Source organism: Zalophus californianus, chromosome 10 (assembly GCF_009762305.2).
Source record: "Zalophus californianus isolate mZalCal1 chromosome 10, mZalCal1.pri.v2, whole genome shotgun sequence".
NCBI classification, from domain to species: domain Eukaryota; kingdom Metazoa; phylum Chordata; class Mammalia; order Carnivora; family Otariidae; genus Zalophus; species Zalophus californianus.
Genome location: NC_045604.1, coordinates 77,865,468 through 77,884,049, shown reverse-complemented (window position 1 = coordinate 77,884,049; position 18,582 = coordinate 77,865,468). Strand labels below are relative to the sequence as shown.

Here is an 18,582-nt window from a genome sequence, read left to right as displayed (position 1 = left end):
GGAATGGCTGAAAGAGAATGATCCTGGAGGGCTGTTGGTGGGGAGAGAAGCTAGGCTGGAGAATGGGCTCTCCGCTCCACACCCTGCGCCCCAGCAGCGCAGGGAAAACCGCCCCCCCCCAACCCCAGGAAATGGAAACTGAGGGCTCCCAGCGAGCAAACTCTCCTGCTCCCCCGCCTAGGGAGGAGGTGTGGGGAGGAGCACAGCGCTGCGCAGCACGCCCTTAACGTCTGAGCTCCACCAATCCGGAAAGGGGACGCTGGATGCCCCCTCCAATCAGGAGCGAAGGAGTGAGTGAGGGGCAGGGCATGAGGCCCGAAGTGGCACTCTGGTGCAGTTACCTCCACACGGAAACCTGAAGAATGGTGCCCTGAGGAAGGGAAGTAGGAGAGTGGCCTCCGGCATAGTGGTTAGAAGGACAATTGGTGTAAAGATGCAGGAGCAAAGGGTCCCTCTTAAAGGTTCAGGGGATCTCTTCTACTTATGAATAATTTCCTCCAAAGCCTCTGGTGAGGTCACGAGCAATGTCCTAGGAGCACAAGTTCTATTTTTTTACCCCCATTTTGTTTTTACGGGAGATCCAGGCATCATCATGGGGGAGCACCAGGTAGTTGGCATTTACTTGCCCTAATTTTCCTGGACATCTACCAGTTCAAACCAATCTGTATGCCCCTCGATCTTTCTCTGGACTCAATCAAGACCTCTTGTAAAAACTTACTGTCTTCTCTGCAGGAGCTCCTTCCTAATGTCTGGGATTCCAGCTGAACTCACTCCCGGGTGTTAAAGCAGTGCCTCCCAGACCTTAGGCATTTGAGAACCACCCTCAGGATTTTTGTTAACACTGAAGGCCACCCGTCCTTTTATTTACATAATAGTTTTCTTAAATGACTCACTTTTAAAACTTCAAACTTGTCTATAAATAGCATTACTTCTTATAAAAAGAAAGAACCTTAAAAATAAATGTAATAAAATCTAAGCAACATTGTTAAATTCTAGCTACACTGTGACCTGCCTAAAGTTTTCTTTCTTCCTTTCCTTTCCTTTCCTTTCCTTTCCTTTCCTTTCCTTTCCTTTCCTTTCCTTTCCTTTCCTTTCCTTTCCTTTCCTTTCCTTTTTCTTTCCTTTCCTTTTTCTTTCCTTCCCTTTCCCCTTCCCTTTTCTCTTCTTTTCTCTAAATGGCAATTGTTTGAGACAGGCTAGCACCAAACTGGGTCTTTTTCCTTGTTGGACTCAGAAGGATTAGAATGGGGACTTTCTCACTATGTGGTTCAGTGTTATTTAATGCCATATCAATCAATGTTCCAACCAAAATCATGCCCTATAGCATTTGAATTCCACACTTTGGAGAAAACTGAGTTACAGCCTTTTCCCCCACTCTTCTGGAAAGTTTTATTTATGTGTCCATATGCTTTTGTGTCATCTGACCTGGATAACATATGAGGTCTGTTATCACCCCGGTGTTTATGACCCTGCCTGATTAGGTTGGCTTTTTGACAAGGGTCAGAAATGTGTCTGTTTGGGGGCAGCCTATGATGACAGTTAAGAATGATGCAGGTGTGGGGCGCCTGGGTGGCTCAGTAGGTTAAGCATCTGCCTTCAGCTCAGATCATGATCTCAGGGTCCTGGGATTGATTCCCCATGTTGGCTCCACACTCAGCAGGAAGTCTGCTTCTCACTCTCTCTCTGCCCCTCCCCTCACTCGTTCTCTCTTTCTAATAAATAATTTAAAAAAAAAGATGATGCAGGCATAAATAAAGGAGCATTTGTCCCTTTAAAAAGAGTTGAAAGAATCTTTGAGCTGGTTCGTTGGGTTCTTCTAAGTGATGATGTGCAGAATCACAGCTGGGACTGCTCAGGCTGAGCTCTGCAGCCGAGGCTCCTGGCTGGTTGTTAGTGAGTCCTGGGTCTTATGGAGTCACCCTGTGTGAGCCCACGAGCGTCTGTCCCCATGACGGAATAATGAGTCCCATGAGTGAGAGTAAGCATGGTCAGGGAGGTCAAGCCCTCGTGTATGAATGCCTTCGGCAACTTCTGAGGAGCCCTCCAGTGTCACTTTTCAAAACCAGACACAACCCCAGTTCTTTTACAAGATTTCCAATTTTACTTTGCAGTCCCTTCCTACTGCATATTATTCAGACTGTCCAGCCATAGCAAAAAAAAATTTACCCCCAAATATCAGTGGTTTAACACCCAGAGGTTTAATTTGTCCATCACAGTATCTGTCCAAAGTGGGAGGCTTCGATGAGTTGTGGCTGCACCATGCCGGCCACTTCGTAGGGGAGGGATGTGGGAGAACTCACCTCTGCTCTTGCCAGGCTTGCTTGCAGCCCATTGCCCAGAATGAGTCACAAGGCTCCACCCTCACTGCAGGGGAGGCTGGGAAATGCAGTCCTCCCAGGCCCTGGGAGAGGGAAATGAACCAGCCGCTGTAGGCCGTTCACTGTGTCTTCATTTTGTGGTTAGATGTTGTTCAAATAGGGGTAGATGTCAAGAGAAGGGGTGCTTGGGGATTAATTTGACAAATGGTCATATCATTAGGAAATAGTTTCATGTTGAGATTGATTTTGCTTTGTTAGGCACCATTGCTGGGATTCTGAATACTGGGACTGAGCTCCGCGCCTCCCCGCCCCCCCAGGCTGTGAGCCCCCCAGGGCATGGCCACCATTGCCTGGTGGGTGGGGGCTGGGGAGCAGCCTTTTAGGACATATAGAGCCGCTCCTTCCTGCCCTGGCGCCTGCGTGCAGCGGCCCCTCGGAAGAGGGGCAATGCTTTTCTGAATTCGGGATTTGAATTGGTCCTCACCTGTCCTCCACAAGGAATATTTGGCATCTGGATGCCACAAGGAGCATCTCCTCGGGCCAGATTTTGTCCGGTAAAGTCTCTCCAGGGGAGGAATGATGAGAAGAGCAGTTTTCGATTTTCTTTTTTTTTTTTTTTTTTAAGATTTTATTTATTTAGTGAGAGAGAGAGTGCAAGTGCAGGGAGGGGCAGAGGGAGAGTGAGAGAATCCCAAGCAGACTCCCTGCTGAGTGCGGAGCCCGACTGAGGGTGAGACCATGACCTGAGCAGAAATCAAACGTCGGACGCTTGACCAGCTGAGCCACCCAGGCGCCGTGGTTTTTGATTTTCTAAAACCCCACTAAAAATTGCCTGCTTTGGGGGCGCCTGGGTGGCTCAGTCGTTAAGCGTCTGCCTTCGGCTCAGGTCGTGATCCCAGGGTCCTGGGATCGAGCCCCGCATCGGGCTCCCTGCTCGGCGGGAAGCCTGCTTCTCCCTCTCCCACTCCCCCTGCTTGTGTTCCCTCTCTCGCTGTGTCTCCCTCTGTCCAATAAATAAAATCTTTAAAAAAAATTGCCCATTTATCATTTAATTTTGTTCTGCCATTGACGAATGTATTTCTCTCTTGCACCCCCTTTAGCATCTCTCTCTGGGCTTTAAGCGTGACCCCTCGCCCCGCCACGCCCTCTGAAAATGTTGGTGCTCCTGGCTTTCATCATTGTCTTCCACATCACTTCTGCTGCTTTGCTGTTCGTCGCCACCATCGACAATGTAAGTCCCTTTTCCTTCTGACCATCCCACAACCCCTGCATCCTGCAGTCCATAGAAGCAGGATTGAGAACTTCCCCAAGGTGATTAGGGTATTGGGTTGTCCTCCCTGTGGAGACATCACGGGTTAGGCCCAAGGACTCGGCCTATATGTGGAGGTTTGCAGGGCCCCATGGTTAGGTCTGGATGCGCAGGGACTTGGCTTCTCACATCCCTGATTCCCCCACAGAGCCTGGTGTGGTACCTTGGGTGTAGAAAGCTCTTTGAGGATGCTGCTTGGATTCAACCCTCCTCTAGATAAATTTCTCAACCTCAGCACTGTGCCATTTGGGGCTGGGTTATGCTTTGCTCTGGGGCCATCCTGTGCACTGTAGGATGCTTAGCAGCATCTTTGGTCCCAGCCCACTAGACGGCAAGCACTCCTACTCCGACTTGTGACAACCAAAAATTTCTTTGGACACGGCCAAATGTCCTGAGGGGGAGCAAAACCACCCTCAGTTGAGGACCACTGCCCAAGATCCCCCAGGTGACCCCTCCCAGGTGCTGCCCCTCCTGCCTTTGCCTTCTTCTTATAAATCAGGAACCCAATTGATAGTCACCTCGCCATGCCCTCCCTAGCGACGGCCCATGCTCCCCTGAAAAACTGAACTTTTTACTTAAGTATCCAGTTTGCAGCCATATGGCAGGAATGCATTTGATAAATGACCTATTGGTATAGATTAATATCTCCCCTGGCAGGAAATGAAGCTTTGTACCAGAGGTCCTCAATGGCCCCCACCTTGACCCAAAGGCCTGGCTTCAATCCTGATCATTTCAACCTCAGAGGCATTTAGAGTCAGGAACACTGCTCCAGAAGCCCCCAAGTACACCTCACGAGGGGGCACCATCTCTGCCTACATCTAGGACTCCTGTTGATTAATCATCCCGCAACAACATAGACCATCACAACACCTGCCACTTAGGGAGAGCTCCCTCTGGCCAGGTCCTAGGCCCTTTTATGTGCATCATCTCCTTTGGTCCTCAGCTCACGCCTACGAGATCGGCCCTCTTCCGGCACCGGTTGCTGATGAGGGAACTGGGCCTCAGGGCAGTTTTGACAGCTGTGGACTTTATGCAGCAGTAAGTGGCAGAACTGGGATCCGAACCACTCCCGACCCTAGATCCCGTAAGGGAGGTAAATGCAGTGATCCATTTGGGTTCCTGAAGGTTCTCGAAGTGAGTGGCCAGGGCAGAGATCACACTGAAGCTGTGGCTTCAAGTATTTGGGCCTGTCATTATCCAGAGGACCCGCGCTCGGTGAAATAAACGGTAGTGAGTGTTCTTTCAGAGTCTCCTTTTTCTGTGCCTTGCGATTACCCCTAAGGGATCCTGAAAGGGTCCCAGAGAGGGTGAAAGGGACAGACAGACATTAGGGGCAGAAAAGCCATCAGCCCCAGCACCCGTTAATCCTTTGGGGTACCCCTGGGTGCTTGTGTTGTGCACTTCCGAGAAGACACGGACAGGCCTTGTGTTTGCCCGTCAGGGAGCCAGAGGGTGTCCTTGTGAGTTAGGAATTGCGCCTGACATGTAGCCAGCACATGGTGGGAGTTCAATGAACGTCGGTTGCTGGAGGATGGGAGGGGGAGATTCCTGTCTTTGGGTGGATAGGAAGGCAGAAGGAGGGCCCACTGGGGGCAGGGAGCTGCAGAAGCCCAGAGAGGAAGCATGCGATCGGACTGAAAGCAGGAGAGTTTTTCTGATCATTCCCTCTGTACCAGGCCTTGCCCCTGGATTTCAGCCTCTCTCACCCCTCTGACATCGCCCCTATAGTTGATGTGGATTTACCACCGTGCACGCTTGTGACCACCCATTGAGCCTCACCCGCGCTCCTACGCCCTGGGAGGGCCCGGCCCCCTGGCCCCCCGGCCCGTGTCTTACTTTTCAGCCGCCCCACAGCATGGGTCTCCTGGGGGAGCCTGTTGGAAATGCAGAATCCCAGGCCCCACTCCAGACCTCTCAAATCAGAATCTGCATTTTAACCCGACTCCCCGGTGACTCGCATGCACGTGGCAGATGGAGAAGCGCTGGTCCCGAATATTGATTTACCACTGTGCCTCGCGCCTGAGTAGAAGTCAGTGTTTCCATGGTTAACCAAGAGCCCCTCCCTGTGTTTCTGTTTGTGTTTATAGGCCTGGTGGGTAGGAGAAGAGTTTTTTGCAGATGTCTGGAGAGTGTGTGTCAACAACACGAATTGTACAGAAATCGATGCGAACTTTCAGGGTGAGTGCCCAGCTGATACGGAACACCTTAGCTCAGGCTGAGGGCTCCCCTGTTCTCTGCTTTCATACCTGGAGGGGCCTGGCCGAGTGCTCAGTGCAAGCTGGAGACAGGAGGGGTGTGCAGAAGCCAAGGGCTAGGGGTGCACACCCTTCCCTTCTCTGTTTCTGGGCCCAGCAGAGCTTCTGTGCCTCACAGGTGCCAGCAGATCTGGTGTCCTGTGAGGCCTCTCATCCTGCTTTGTGCACGGCCACCTTCTTCTTAGATGGTGGAGGGCAGAGAGCAGAACCAGCTGCTGTGTCTCTTCATCCGGGCACTCATCCCATTCACGAGTTCTTCGCCCTCGTGACCTGGTTACCCCCTAAAGGCCCCATGTCCCAATGCCATCCCGTTGGGGGTTAGGATTTCGATAATAGGGATTTTACGGAGATGTAAGCGGTCCGCAGCAATCCATATTTGCACCATCACCTGGGGTATTCAAAATACGGGTTCCTGGTGCCCGCCCCAGAACCACTGGGCTGTAATCTCAGGGGGAGAGGTCGAGGAGTCTGTTTTTTATTTTTTAGGAATCTGTATTTTTAACAAGCCCCCAGGTGATTTCTGAGATCGGGCAAATGTGCAGAACACCACTCTTAGCCAGAGGGTCACAACCTTGGCCCCACATTGGACTTGCCTGGGGAACCTTACCCCGCTCACCCCCATGCCTGATTCCAACACCAGAGATTCTGATTTATTTCCTCTCTGTGTAGCATGCTGGATTTTTATTTTTAACGGAGCTATAATTCACGAACAAGAAACTGCGTACTCCTTAAGGGCTCGGCTTAAAGAGTTTTGACAATTATATGTACGGCCACGTAACCACCACCCAAAGCAAGATAGAGAACTTTCCCATCACCCTAGAAAGCTCCCCTGGGCCCATTTCCACTTGTTTTCCGCGAGCCCTTTCCTGAGGGCGACCATTTCTGACTTCTGTCACCCTAGTCTGTTCTTGGACTTAATATAGATGGAGTCGTACAATGTGTATTTGTGTGCGGGGGGGCCGGGTTTCTTTCCTCAACATAAGGAATGGGGCGAGGGCCTAGGTGCTCTGTGGGTGACCCTCACGTGCAGCCAGGATGAACCAGGATCCGTCGCTCGAAGCATTTCAGGAAGTACTTAGGAATTACACTTCCCTCTGGTCAGTTTCAGGCAAAATTGGGGAAGAAGGAGAAGCTTCGTTCTTAGGTTTCCCTGTGCAACTTTGGCCACTGTCCCTGCACCTCTCTTAGCTGCGTCCTGGTGATAACATTCAGCCCTTACATGGGACTCCCCCTCTTTGCAGCACCCCCAAAATCCCTGAATGAATTCCTTGTACTTCCCCTGCCTATGCGGTGGGGAGGAGTCTCAGGTGAGGAGACTGAACCATGCAGGGGGCTCCAGTCTGTGCACTTGACCCCTTCTCTGTGCCCTCCGTCATGTGGCTTCTGCTCTGTCCTTCCCGCGTGCAGCGTCCTCTGTCCCGGACTGGCTCCTTTCTCTGCTGAGACTTTCCTCTGCTGAGCCCCGCTCTCCAAGGCTAATCTGAGAAGCCTTGCTTTCTCTTTTCCTAAGTAGCAGTCACAAGGCTAACTGTCTTCTTTTCAGGGGGGTGTTAGGTAGTCCACAGAGCACTTTCTGAAGGTCACTCAGCCCCGTGAGCCCCAAATCCCCAAGAGCCCCTCTGGAGACCCCTAATCCTGACCTCCCGAACCAGAATCTGCCAGGCTGGAACCTGAGGGGCTGTGCTTCTAAAAAAAAAAAAAAAGAAAAGAAAAATTCCCCAACCATGAGCCATGCCTCTGGGGGCAATACCCAGACTGAGAAGAATGACAGAGCAGGTGGTTCTCGCTCCATTTTCCAGAAAAGGACGGTGGGGACCATCTGGTCCGGTGCACAAAGGGACGCTGTGGGGGAGGGGATGTTGGGACGAACCCTTGGCTGTTCTTGTGCTCATACTGTGCAGACGTACTTCTGCCTCCTGTCGTCCCCGCTCTGGACCTGTCCCTGCCACTGTGTCCCCCTGAGGGGCCCGGGGGTCTGCGGTCCTCAGTCACACGCTCTCGTCCTCTCGCCACAGATTACCCCACGATGCAGGCGGTCCAGGCCACCATGATCCTGTCCACCGTTCTCTGCTGCATTGCCTTCCTGATATTTGTGCTCCAGCTCTTCCGCCTCAAGCAGGGAGAGAGGTTCGTGCTAACCTCCATCATCCAGCTCATGTCATGTAAGTACAAGGACGGGCTTCCTGGAATAAGCATTCCCTTCCCAGCCGCCTCAAGTAGGAGCCAAGAGCAGTGCAGCGGGTGAGGATTTGGAAAGGAAAGCCAGCCGCCATGCTGTGGCAGGACATTTTCTACCTCAGAGTCTGGATTTAGTTAGAGGGTCAGGGTAGGCGTGCCCAAGACATGAAGCCTGAGCCAGGATCTGTAGGCTAAGTAGGAGTTGCCATCAAGAACGTGCTATCTTGGTATGGAGGGAAGAGGCACAGGGTCCCCAAGGAAGATCAGGGTACTTGACCTCATCCTGCCACTAACGTCCGTTGGTGCTTCACTCAGGATGCTTTTGACTTCAAGTAAGAGGAAAATCCAATTAACAGTGACTTCAGCCACAAAGACCTTTACTTTTCTGATACAACAAAAAGCTTGAAGGTGGAAGGTGCCATTGTTCGTTTGGCAGCTCAGCAGCGTCAAGAAACCTCCACTTGATCCTTTGATGATCTCATCTTCAGAGTGTCAGTGATGACCTCCTCATGGCCCCTAAAAGGCTGCTGCAGCTCCACACATTCCTCCCGACATAACAGTATCTGAAACAATAAACAAGGGAAAGTACAGCAACAAAAAACGCTTCCTCCCCACCCCCATCTCTCTCTTTCCAGGGAGTAATATTTTTCACTGAAGGATTTTTCTGTGGCCAGAACTGGGACACATGTGGATCCATAAACTGTTATAAAGTTGTTTTTTTTTTTTTTTTTGACAGAGAGAGAGATAGTGAGAGCAGGAACATAAGCAGGGGGAGTGGGAGAGGGAGAAGCAGGCTTCCCGCCGAGCAGGGAGCCCGATGTGGGACTCGATCCCAGGACCCCAGGATCATGACCTGAGCCGAAGGCAGACGCTTAACGACTGAGCCACCCAGGCGCCGCATAAACTGTTATAAGTAAACAGGAACAGGATTGCCTGGAGGTGGGGGGTGGTTAGCAGAGTCCGGTCCACGGGCCAAATCTGGTTCACTGCCTTGTTTTGTAAATAGCATTTTACTGGAACGTAGCCCCGCTCGCTCATTCGCATATTGCCTGTGGCTACGTCCACGCCGCCGCCACCGCCACCGCCACCGCCACCGCCACCACGGCTGAGCTGAGTAGTTGGGACAGAGATCGTATGTGGTGCACAGACCCTAAACTGTTCTCTGTCTGGCTGACCCATGGCTTAGACCAGTTATGACTTAGCCCCTGGCCTGGATATCCAGCTACCCAAGCAAAATCGGGCTCAGCTAGCAACAGGCGGGAAGTGAAGCCATCCAGGTGGGCAGCCATGACCTGCCACGGAATATTGGCCGTGATCTTTCCCATGGACTAAAATAAATACCCGCCAATAATCAGAGCTTAAGTGTGTCTTCCCCTCCAGCCATGGTCCCCTCGCGCTGTGGCGCACGCTGTGACATGGTCTGTGATTTATTTATTTGCTTGCTTTCGGCAGGCCTGTGTGTCATGATCGCGGCTTCCATATATACAGACCGGCGTGAAGACCTTCACAGGAACAACCTGGGATTATACGCCCTGACCCTGGATGGCAGCTATGGTTACTCCTTCATCCTGGCGTGGGTGGCCTTTGCCTTCACCTTCATCAGCGGCCTCATGTACCTGATCTTGAGGAAGCGCAAATAGAACCCCAGGAGCTAGGTCGCTTTTGCTGCAGTACAAAATCCACATTCAGATAACCGTTTTGTATATAATCAATATTTTTGTGTGTGGTTTTTCTAGCAAACATATTGTTTCCTTTAAAAGCCAAAAAAAAAAAAAAAAAGAATGAGAGAGAGAGAAGAGTTTTTGCATTCTTGAGATCAGAGAAAGACTATGAAGGCTGGGATTCGGAACTCCTGCCCATCTGAAAGTCTCCAAGAGACAAAGCCCCAAATCCAGCAATGCTCAAATCCGAAAACATTCAACGGGATGTTTATTGACCGTGGGGATGTGATGTGATGTGAGAAGAGACCAAGAACACCAGGTCTCGGGGGGCATCCTTCCTAGGTATGAGCCACACCGAGCCCCTCCCCGCCCAGCTCAGCCTCCCCTCCCCATTCTCTTTGTGTTAGGGTTGGAGGTGGGGTAGGGGTGAAGCCCCCTCAGATGTTTAGCCAAGTTCCATGTGAGAAACAGGTGTTGCCCCTGCTGTTGTGTCTACATCCAGACCAGAGCCCCGACCCTCCCGTAATGGGCTGGGTCCAGAAAGTGCCACCCACCTTTGCCAACAATGTTACTTGCTTGCTTCCCTTGTTAGGGAAGGTGATCTTTAGCCTGGGGTCGGATTTAGGCTCACCCTAAGGCAAAGAATCTCAGCATGCGATCCCCAGCAAACGTAGTAACAGGGGCCCTCCTTAGACCCACGGGATCAGGGTCTTCAGAGATGGGGCCTGGGCACCTGCATTTCTAACCAGCTCCTTGGTGACGCGTAGGTGCCCTGAAGCTGAGGACCGGGGCCCCAGGGCCATGTGAGCAGAACTGCCTCATAAGTATTAAAAATCTCATCATGTCGAGATGGCGACGTGCTGGCCGCTGCTGGCCTCCATCACCCCCGGCCTTCCCCGTCTCTCCCACAGCTGCTCACAGGTTGGCCTTCCCGGTAGCAGCCTGGGCCCCGTGTCCCCACAGCAAGACAGCCTGGGGGTGCTGCCTCCCTCCTCCTCTAAGTGGGAAGGCCCAGCGCTTCTCTTCCCGCCCTATCTTCTAAGGTTGGCCGGCCTCCCCTGACCCCCATTTCTAGAGCCTCAGCGGACCCACCCACCATTCATTCAGCAGCGTAAGTTGCAGAGGGCTTGGTGCATGCCCAGCACAGGGGATACTGTGCGGGGACAAGTCTCTCTCCTCTGGGGCTCACCATCCCGTGAGGGAGGCAGATGGAAAGCTTAGGAAAAGTAATCACACACCATGGGGAAGGCAGCAGAGAACACAACCACGGGTTCGAAAGCGAGATGGGCTGAAATACCACTCCTTTACTGGCGGTGTGGTCTGGGTTACCCCCAGAGGACACTTCTCTGGGGGGGGGCCCGGGGTCCTGACTGCAAATGAAGCCGTGAGAAGCTTCCAGACTGCCATGGCTCTCAAACTTCAGCGTGCACACTGCCCCTCGGGGAACGTGCTTTGCCAGGGTCTGGGTGAAGAGCGCTCCCGGCGATCTGAGGCCGGCCTGCAGGATGCCATGGGCAGTTTGCCCTTAGGGGTGGAAGCGCTGCAAGCATGTGGCAAGGCAGGTGGCCCCGGGAAGGGCCTGTGGAAAAGCTCTCCGCACCTCGCTGTCTGTAGCCTCCCGTGTTTTGAGCGCGCTGCTGGGGATGTGCGCTGAGGCTGCGTGTGGGACCTGCCCGCCCCGTCTCCGCACTGGTGCCATGTACGTGCTTCTGCACCTGACCTTCATCAGCCGGGGTCCCGTGGCACTGGAAAGATGCCTGGTTTGAGTGATGTAGGGCCGCTACAGATACCAGGACAGGATTTGGTTTTCTCTCCATCCGCTCATTCACTCATTCGTTCATTTTCAACAGACTATTCAGTGCTTACCATGTGCCAGGCACCCCCCGCCCCCCCGCCCCGGTGGTTTGACCTGCGTCCGGGAGGAAACTGTCCAACTTTCTTACCTGTAGGTAGAACCAGCCCTCACTCGGTGCTTATTATCAGCTACTCAAGGACAACCCCAACACAGACACTTAGCTGAGACATCCAAGAAGCAAATATTAGGACCAAACGTGTTACTCGTAACAACTGTATTTGAAGGAACTGTACTTTGCGCCTATTAGAACATTTTTATATAAAGTACTGTAATTCTTGTGTGGAGGGGCTATGGATGGAGACAGACTAACTTGTTTTGTTATTTGCATTAAAATTACTTTGGGTCTCTGTTCAGATGAGTTTGGAGGATTGATTTGTTGCTCTGAGTGAATGTGTATATTCAGACCTAAATACGGGAAAATCGGGGACGTTCCCTGTGGCGCCCCACCCCCCGACATTCTTTCTGCTGTAGGTTGTGTGTCTGTGCCCATCGGAGTCCTCGGACGCTCTGTATTTACCGATGATGAAGAAACCCCGACCCCGAGCCTGTGGGTACACACACTAAACACAGCAGCTAGAAGATCCACAGAAGCTGTGGCTTCGTTGAAAATCTGCCTGGATGGGGAAATAGTTGCTAATAGTCGAAAAGTTACTTAGCAATACGGAAGGTGAGACAGTTTTGTGTATGGGGGGGCAGTGGTTTTGGGGAAGTGCAAGGCAAAGGTCTAGAGGCTAAATTTGGGAATCTTGGTTTGGGGACAAAATGTGATTTTAAGGGTGGTTAGATATGTTCTGTTTCATGTGCCTTTAAAGTAGTCCATTTGCTATATTTTATATAATGTGAAACTGTACGTGACAAATAAAGTTTGGAACCAAATCGCCCAGAGCAAGAGACCCTAGTGTTCCAACCGTGCCAACAGCCAGAGGAGAAACCACCGTTTCGAGTGACGGGGCGCCATGTGTATTTCTCATCAAGATAATCATGGGCAGTCTTTACAGCGAGCAGCTGAGATCTGACAATCCATCACAGGACAGCCTCCAACCCCCTCTGCCTCTCATGGAACCAGCTTCCTGGAAGAATGACCTGCAGGGGCTCAGGACCCCACGCTTGGTTAGTGATCTGCTAGTGCCATGTTAAAATTCTTAATGGGAGCCAACAGCCTCACATTTTCTATTTGCAGTGGTTCCTGAAGACTATAGAGCCAGCCCTGTTCTCTAGTTTGATTAATAAAGACTTCTGCTTTACAGAGTTGGGTGATGATGAAAATCAGACTATCTTGACGGCACACTCTTGCTGAAAAAATGAAAAATTCAGCCAGAAAGAAAGAAAGAGATGGTACATAGGTAGGTAGGTCGGTAGGTAGGTACATGGATGGATGGATGAAGAGAGAGAGATCTTGAATTTTTACCTAAGGAATGCCAAAAGTAGTGAAAGCAATCTATTGGAGAACCTACATTCCCTTGTCTCTAGAAGGGAGTTGCAAACTAAAACCTCCAGGGGTTACTGTCTGTATTCTTTGTGTTTCTAGGGTATTTTGTGGTTGGTTTGGCTTGGTTTTTGGTCCACGTGGCAGGTAGATGGGGGGTCACCCCAGAGAACTCAATTTTATAGATTTCTTCCATTTGGAAGAAAGCCAGTCATTCATTCATTCACCAAATCTTGGTGATCTAGCCTGATTCATCCCAGAGAACGCTCCATGTGTGCTTGAGAAGGATGCGTATTCTGCTGCTCTCGGAGGGAATGTTCTGTAGCTGTCTGTCTGGTCCACTTGGTCTAAAGTCTAGTTCCAATCCATTGTGTCCTTATGGATTTTCTGCCTGGAGGATCTACCCATTGCTGATGGGGGGGTACTGAAGTCTAGTACGATTACTGTATCCCTCCTTTTGGAACTGTTAATATTGCTTTATGTCTAGGTGCTCTGATGTTGCATTAATGATGATGCATTAATATTTATGGTAAAGGGGCCACTTCATCATGAGGATGTCATAAATATTTATTCACCAAGTATTAGTGCATGTATTATGGTATAAGTCTTGTGCTAGGTGTTAGGTACTTAGTCTCTGCCCTGGTCTAGACTTACCTTAGTCCCAATTGGAAAAAAAAAAAAAAAAAAAGTGAAATGAGGAATACTTGGTGACACATGAAAAATTACGTGAAATTCAAGTTTCAGTCCGTAAATAAGGTTTTATTGGAACACGGCCATGCCCTCTTGTCTAGATATGGTGCTGCCTGCCTTCCTGTCTCATTGTCAGAGTCCCCATGGAACACGCACGGCCTGCAAAGCCCGTAATACTATCTGCCCCTGTTACAGAAAACGTTTGCCATCCCGTGGTCTAATCAAATGAGAAGGGAACTGTCTTTTTGTGTGTCTCTTTTTAGGAACAAGAAGATTTTTCCTAGAACCCTTTGGCAAACTCTTCCTGATGTGCCTGGCCTGAGTTTTCCAGTTTTCATGCTTAACCCAAACACTGGCAGAGGTAACTAAAATTACCACGCTTAGCATTGGCCTCTTAGCTGGGCATCCGATTCCTTCAGTGAGGGATATACTTAGGAAGCACCCTCTTAGAAAAGAGGAGAGGCGACCAACAGCGTCTGCCCCAGTCCATCCCTGGGCTGCCCACCATCCACATGCAACTCTGTAAGAATTTTTAAGATTCTTATATACTCATGAAATGAACTAACCCCTTCCTAAGAGGTCCACAGCCTGAAGCCAAAACCAGTTACTACTTCCAGCTCGGGGGTCATTTGGTGACATTGATTATCCTCTTTATCAGGTCCAGATGTGGCTACTCATGGCCTGGCAACCTATGACGAAAAGCTCAGCCATATACCCCCAACGTGCCCAATATGTAACGGGGTGGGGGGGGGAAGGAACAGGGTATCCATAATAAATGATCCTCTTTGGAAAATGGATGAACGGAAGGAGAATCAACACCCAGTGGCCGAAGTTTCTAGAAGCAGCATAGCTGGGTGGTTCTGCCTTATGGTCTTTTGTGAGGTGAGCCTAATCTTTGAGCTTGAGAACTCCTGTCTCTTCATCTCATAGGTTCTGTCTCTTGGGGCCCTAACTTCAAGCTGTCGTAATCCCAGCTACGTCCCTGGGCTTGGTGGCCCTTTGTCTGGTGAAAAAGGCTAGGACCTGGCCTATCTTTTCTAGCTGTCTCATCCATTCTGCTCGGCTTTCTGCCTCCACACCCCTGACCTGTAGTTTAGAACAGGGCTTAGCGCACGGCAGGCTCGCCGGCCAAATGCCTGCTTTTTTATGGCCCGAGAGCTCAGGACGCTTTTTCGTTTTTAAAGAGTTGTAAAAAAGGTGAAGAAGAAGGTAACAAAGACCTTAGGTGGCCTGTAACACCTAAACTCTTTACTGTCTGGCCCTTTACAGGCCAAGTGGGCCAATTCCTGGCTTAGAATTTGAGTCGTCCGTCCCTGCAAATCTCTGAAGCGCTAGACTCACCATCAGTTTCGATTGTGGCCTTCCGGCAGAAAGAATCTCAGTAAAGCTGTATTTTCTCCCACTTTTGCCATTAGGTGAGCCACCTTTGGCTCAAGATTGACTTTTTCTTGAAGGAGCTTAGTGAAAACTCTAGGAAGCTGACCATGGCACCAGCCCGATGTGTTCCTACTTTTCCTGTTACGACAGCATCCATAGGTACATGGTTGGTGTGATGCAGATAACAGTTTAAACCAGGGGTAAACATTTGGTCCATGGGCCCAATCCAGTCCACCACCTGATTTTGTAGACAAAATGATAGTGGCACCCCACCGCACCTGCTAATTGACTCATTGTTCACGGCTGCTTTCAAAGGCAGAGATGAGAGGCACCTGGGTGGCTCAGTCGGTTAAGCGTCTGCCTTCGGCTCGGGTCATGATCCCAGGGTCCTGGGATCGAGCCCAGCTTCGGGCTCCCTGCTCAGTGAGGAGTCTGCTTCTCCCTCTCCCTCTGCCCCTTCCCCAGCTCGTGCTCTCTGTCTCTCAAATAAATAAGAAAAATCTTAAAAACAAAAAAACAAAGGCAGAGAGGAGTTGGTTGCCAAAGAGACCATACGAGCCACTAAGCCTGATACATTTGCTACCTGACCCTTTACAGAGAAGCTGGCCAAACCTTGGTGTAAAACCGATGTCTTGCAATAATAATGCAAGGGCCACCACTTCCCAGCCTGGAACAGAGTCCTCACTGCCCTCGGCTCTGCACAGTAGAGAGTCTGTTGCTTGTAGTACCCACATGTGGTATCATCAGGCTTCTTAGTTGCAAGCCGCAATGACTCTGGCTGATTGACACAGAACGGGAGTTCCGTAAAAAGGAAATCAGGTAGAGCACAGGCTTTGGAAGTGTGCAGCCAAGCCCCTGTGGATTTTCTCAGATTCTTCCAGAGAACGGTTTTCCAAGGAGGCCACTGTGGGCACCGCAAGACGGTGCTTTGCGCTGAGAGCTTAATCTCACATGGCCCGTTGCTCCGCCGGAAGGCAGCTATCTAGGCTGTCCCGTTCCTTTGGTTGCAGAGCCTGGCATGGCGCATCTACCTGATCGGTGAAGACTGAGGCATGTGACCACGCCCTCGCTGCAAGGGAGGCTGGAAAATAGTCAGCAGACATTTTCAGCAGCTGTAATGGGAGGTGAGGTCTGCAACCCACCAAAACTCAGAAGGAAGGGAATTCCCCAACAGAGGAAGGAAGTTCAAATACTGGGTGGTCGAACCCAATGGCAAATGCCTGCTATGTCCTATCGGAATCCGGTTCCCTATTTACCCACAGCTAAGCTCGTGCTTCCCAAGCTTTATTGACCCATCTCTTGCCCACTGCTCTTTGCTTATAGGCACGTACAGCCTGCACTATTATTTGCTGAACAATTTTTCTTCAAAGCAACTATTTTTTACATAAATACATTTATTCAAAAGGAAAGTATCAGGTAAGTTGAAAATCAGCATCGGTTGTCCTAAGTGACCTAGATATGATTTAAAACAAGAATGCTATGAAGTGTATAGTACAGACTGTTGTCTGGTGGAGGTTTTGAGCTTGAGGACTGCTCTTTCCCAAGAAAGGAGGCTAGGAACAGGTGGATAGGTGGTAAAGCAGGGTCAGGACCATGGCTGCTTGATCAGAAGACAGTGACCCCCCCCCATGTGGTGTGACTGTAGGTACTACCTCAGTTAGCTGTGTAGCACCGCGGGTATTTGCCTCATAATGACAATATAAAAAAAACCCATAAACCAGTGTCCTTGCTGGTGTAAGGGAACTCACACACGCACTTGGTTCCTCCCTATCGGGATTTCCTGAGTCTGCTCTTTCAAGCTGGCCTCGTGATACATCCCAATCCAACAGGAGATGAGAACCCTGTATGTTGGTGTAGCCACACCCGGTATGATCAGAGGCTTCCAGCCTCCGAGGAAGCCCGCCACGCCCCATACTCTCAACCCCCTTCTGACCACGATCTCCCCTCGAGCTTCTGGGACGGCAGTGACCCAGGAGGGTGTTGCATAATCCCACGCAGATGGCCGGCAGGTGTCTGGAGGGCGCTCATTACAGAGCGTGTCTGGCTTTTTAAGGGGCTGAGGTTTCTGACTCATTGCCCGTGAGGCAGGAGCTTTGATTTGTCTTTTCTGATCGCTGCATTTCTTGCTCCCACCCAAGGCCATGGCCCGGGACTTCCGTGACCAACCAAACCCTCCCCGGGAGGCATGGCCAGGCCTCCTAAGACCCATGGGCCTCAGAACCAGACAGGCCCAGGTTCCAATCCGACTCAGCAATTAGTTGTGGAGAGGCTTTGCCAAGCGGCCGAGACGCTGCAGACCTCGTATCCTGGTCTGCAAAATGGGGGTAATGCTCGGTCCATCTGGTCTCCCACCATCTGTGCACCACACATTGGGGTATGCCTGGAGACACAAGGATGGACCAGACAGAAAGGTCCTATGCACTCATGGAGCTTTCATGGTAGTGAGGAGAAACAGACAACAAGCAAGATAAATGAAATTACAAATCGGGATACAGCCCGTGAAGGAAATAGGGTGACGGGAAGACAGCAACTCAGGGAGGTGAGGACTCATTGCTGGCATGATGTTGATGCTAAGACCTGCATTAGGAGAGCTGAGGGCAGAAGGGACAGGGCCGCAGGATCAGCTGTTATGAAGGGTTGTGGGGATTCAGTGAGATAGCGCACATCCGGGAGGACACTAAGGGTTCACAGAGATGCCCAGAACTCTGGTTTACAGAGCATCTTCCCATGAATTGTATCATTACATTTGATTCTCACGGCAACCCATCAAATAGGGCAAGACACCGTGCACTCCTTCTGTTGGTGGGAAAGCGAGAAGAAGAGCAGGTAAGTACAGCAAGGAGGCAAAGCCATTTCCTTTGGTCTCTCTTCTCCCCAAAACCACCTCCTTTGATTGGTGGTGGCCCCTTGCAAGATGGGAGTGGATGAGCTAGCTACAACTGCGTAACAGACAGCCACAATGCATAGAGGCACACACCCACAAATGTTTGTTGCTCGTATGTCTGGGCTCAGCTGGAGGTGGGCTGGGCAGCTCTGCTGGTCCTGGCTGGACTTGGCCCCAAGTCTGGGTGTTGGTGGATGAAGACTGGCCTTGTGCGAGATGGCTGGGGCACTCAGCCTTGTTCCATAGCTCTCTCGTCCTGGATCAGACTGGCTCAGGTATAGGCTCATGGTGATGGCAGAGATGCAGGAGAGCAAGGGGAAACATATACATTCTCTTAGGCTTGCAATGGGGATACCACTCCTGCTGCCTTGCATTGGCCAAGCAGGTTACAAATCTCACCCGGGTGCAAAGGAGGGGAAACCAGCTCCCTCCTTCAGTGAGAGGACCATACATTCACCTTGTGGGGGATGAGGGAGAGAAGGTGAGGGCGGGAGGGAGCAAAATATTGAGGCCATCAATGTAATCTGTTCGTGCAGACTTCCATTTGGGGCCATAAAATAGAGAATGGTGTGTGTGTGTTTGGGCGGGGGGCAATGGAATCACCTAGAGCACACACCATTTAGGGAATA

At 50.9% G+C, this 18,582-nt stretch overlaps 1 protein-coding gene across 2 annotated transcripts in view; it reads left to right on the top strand.

Moving 5' to 3' along the window:
- Positions 1-11,929, top strand: part of EMP2 (epithelial membrane protein 2) — a 30,137-nt gene extending 18,208 nt beyond the window's left edge. For both annotated transcript variants that reach the window (XM_027613595.2, XM_027613596.1), the window contains exons 2-5: positions 3,419-3,549; positions 5,715-5,805; positions 7,898-8,044; positions 9,513-11,929. In XM_027613595.2, coding sequence (XP_027469396.1) covers positions 3,472-3,549; positions 5,715-5,805; positions 7,898-8,044; positions 9,513-9,700 — 504 coding nt within the window. In that variant the 5' untranslated portion in view covers positions 3,419-3,471 and the 3' untranslated portion in view covers positions 9,701-11,929. The remainder of the gene's footprint in view (positions 1-3,418; positions 3,550-5,714; positions 5,806-7,897; positions 8,045-9,512) is intronic.
- The last annotated feature ends 6,653 nt before the right edge of the window (positions 11,930-18,582 follow it).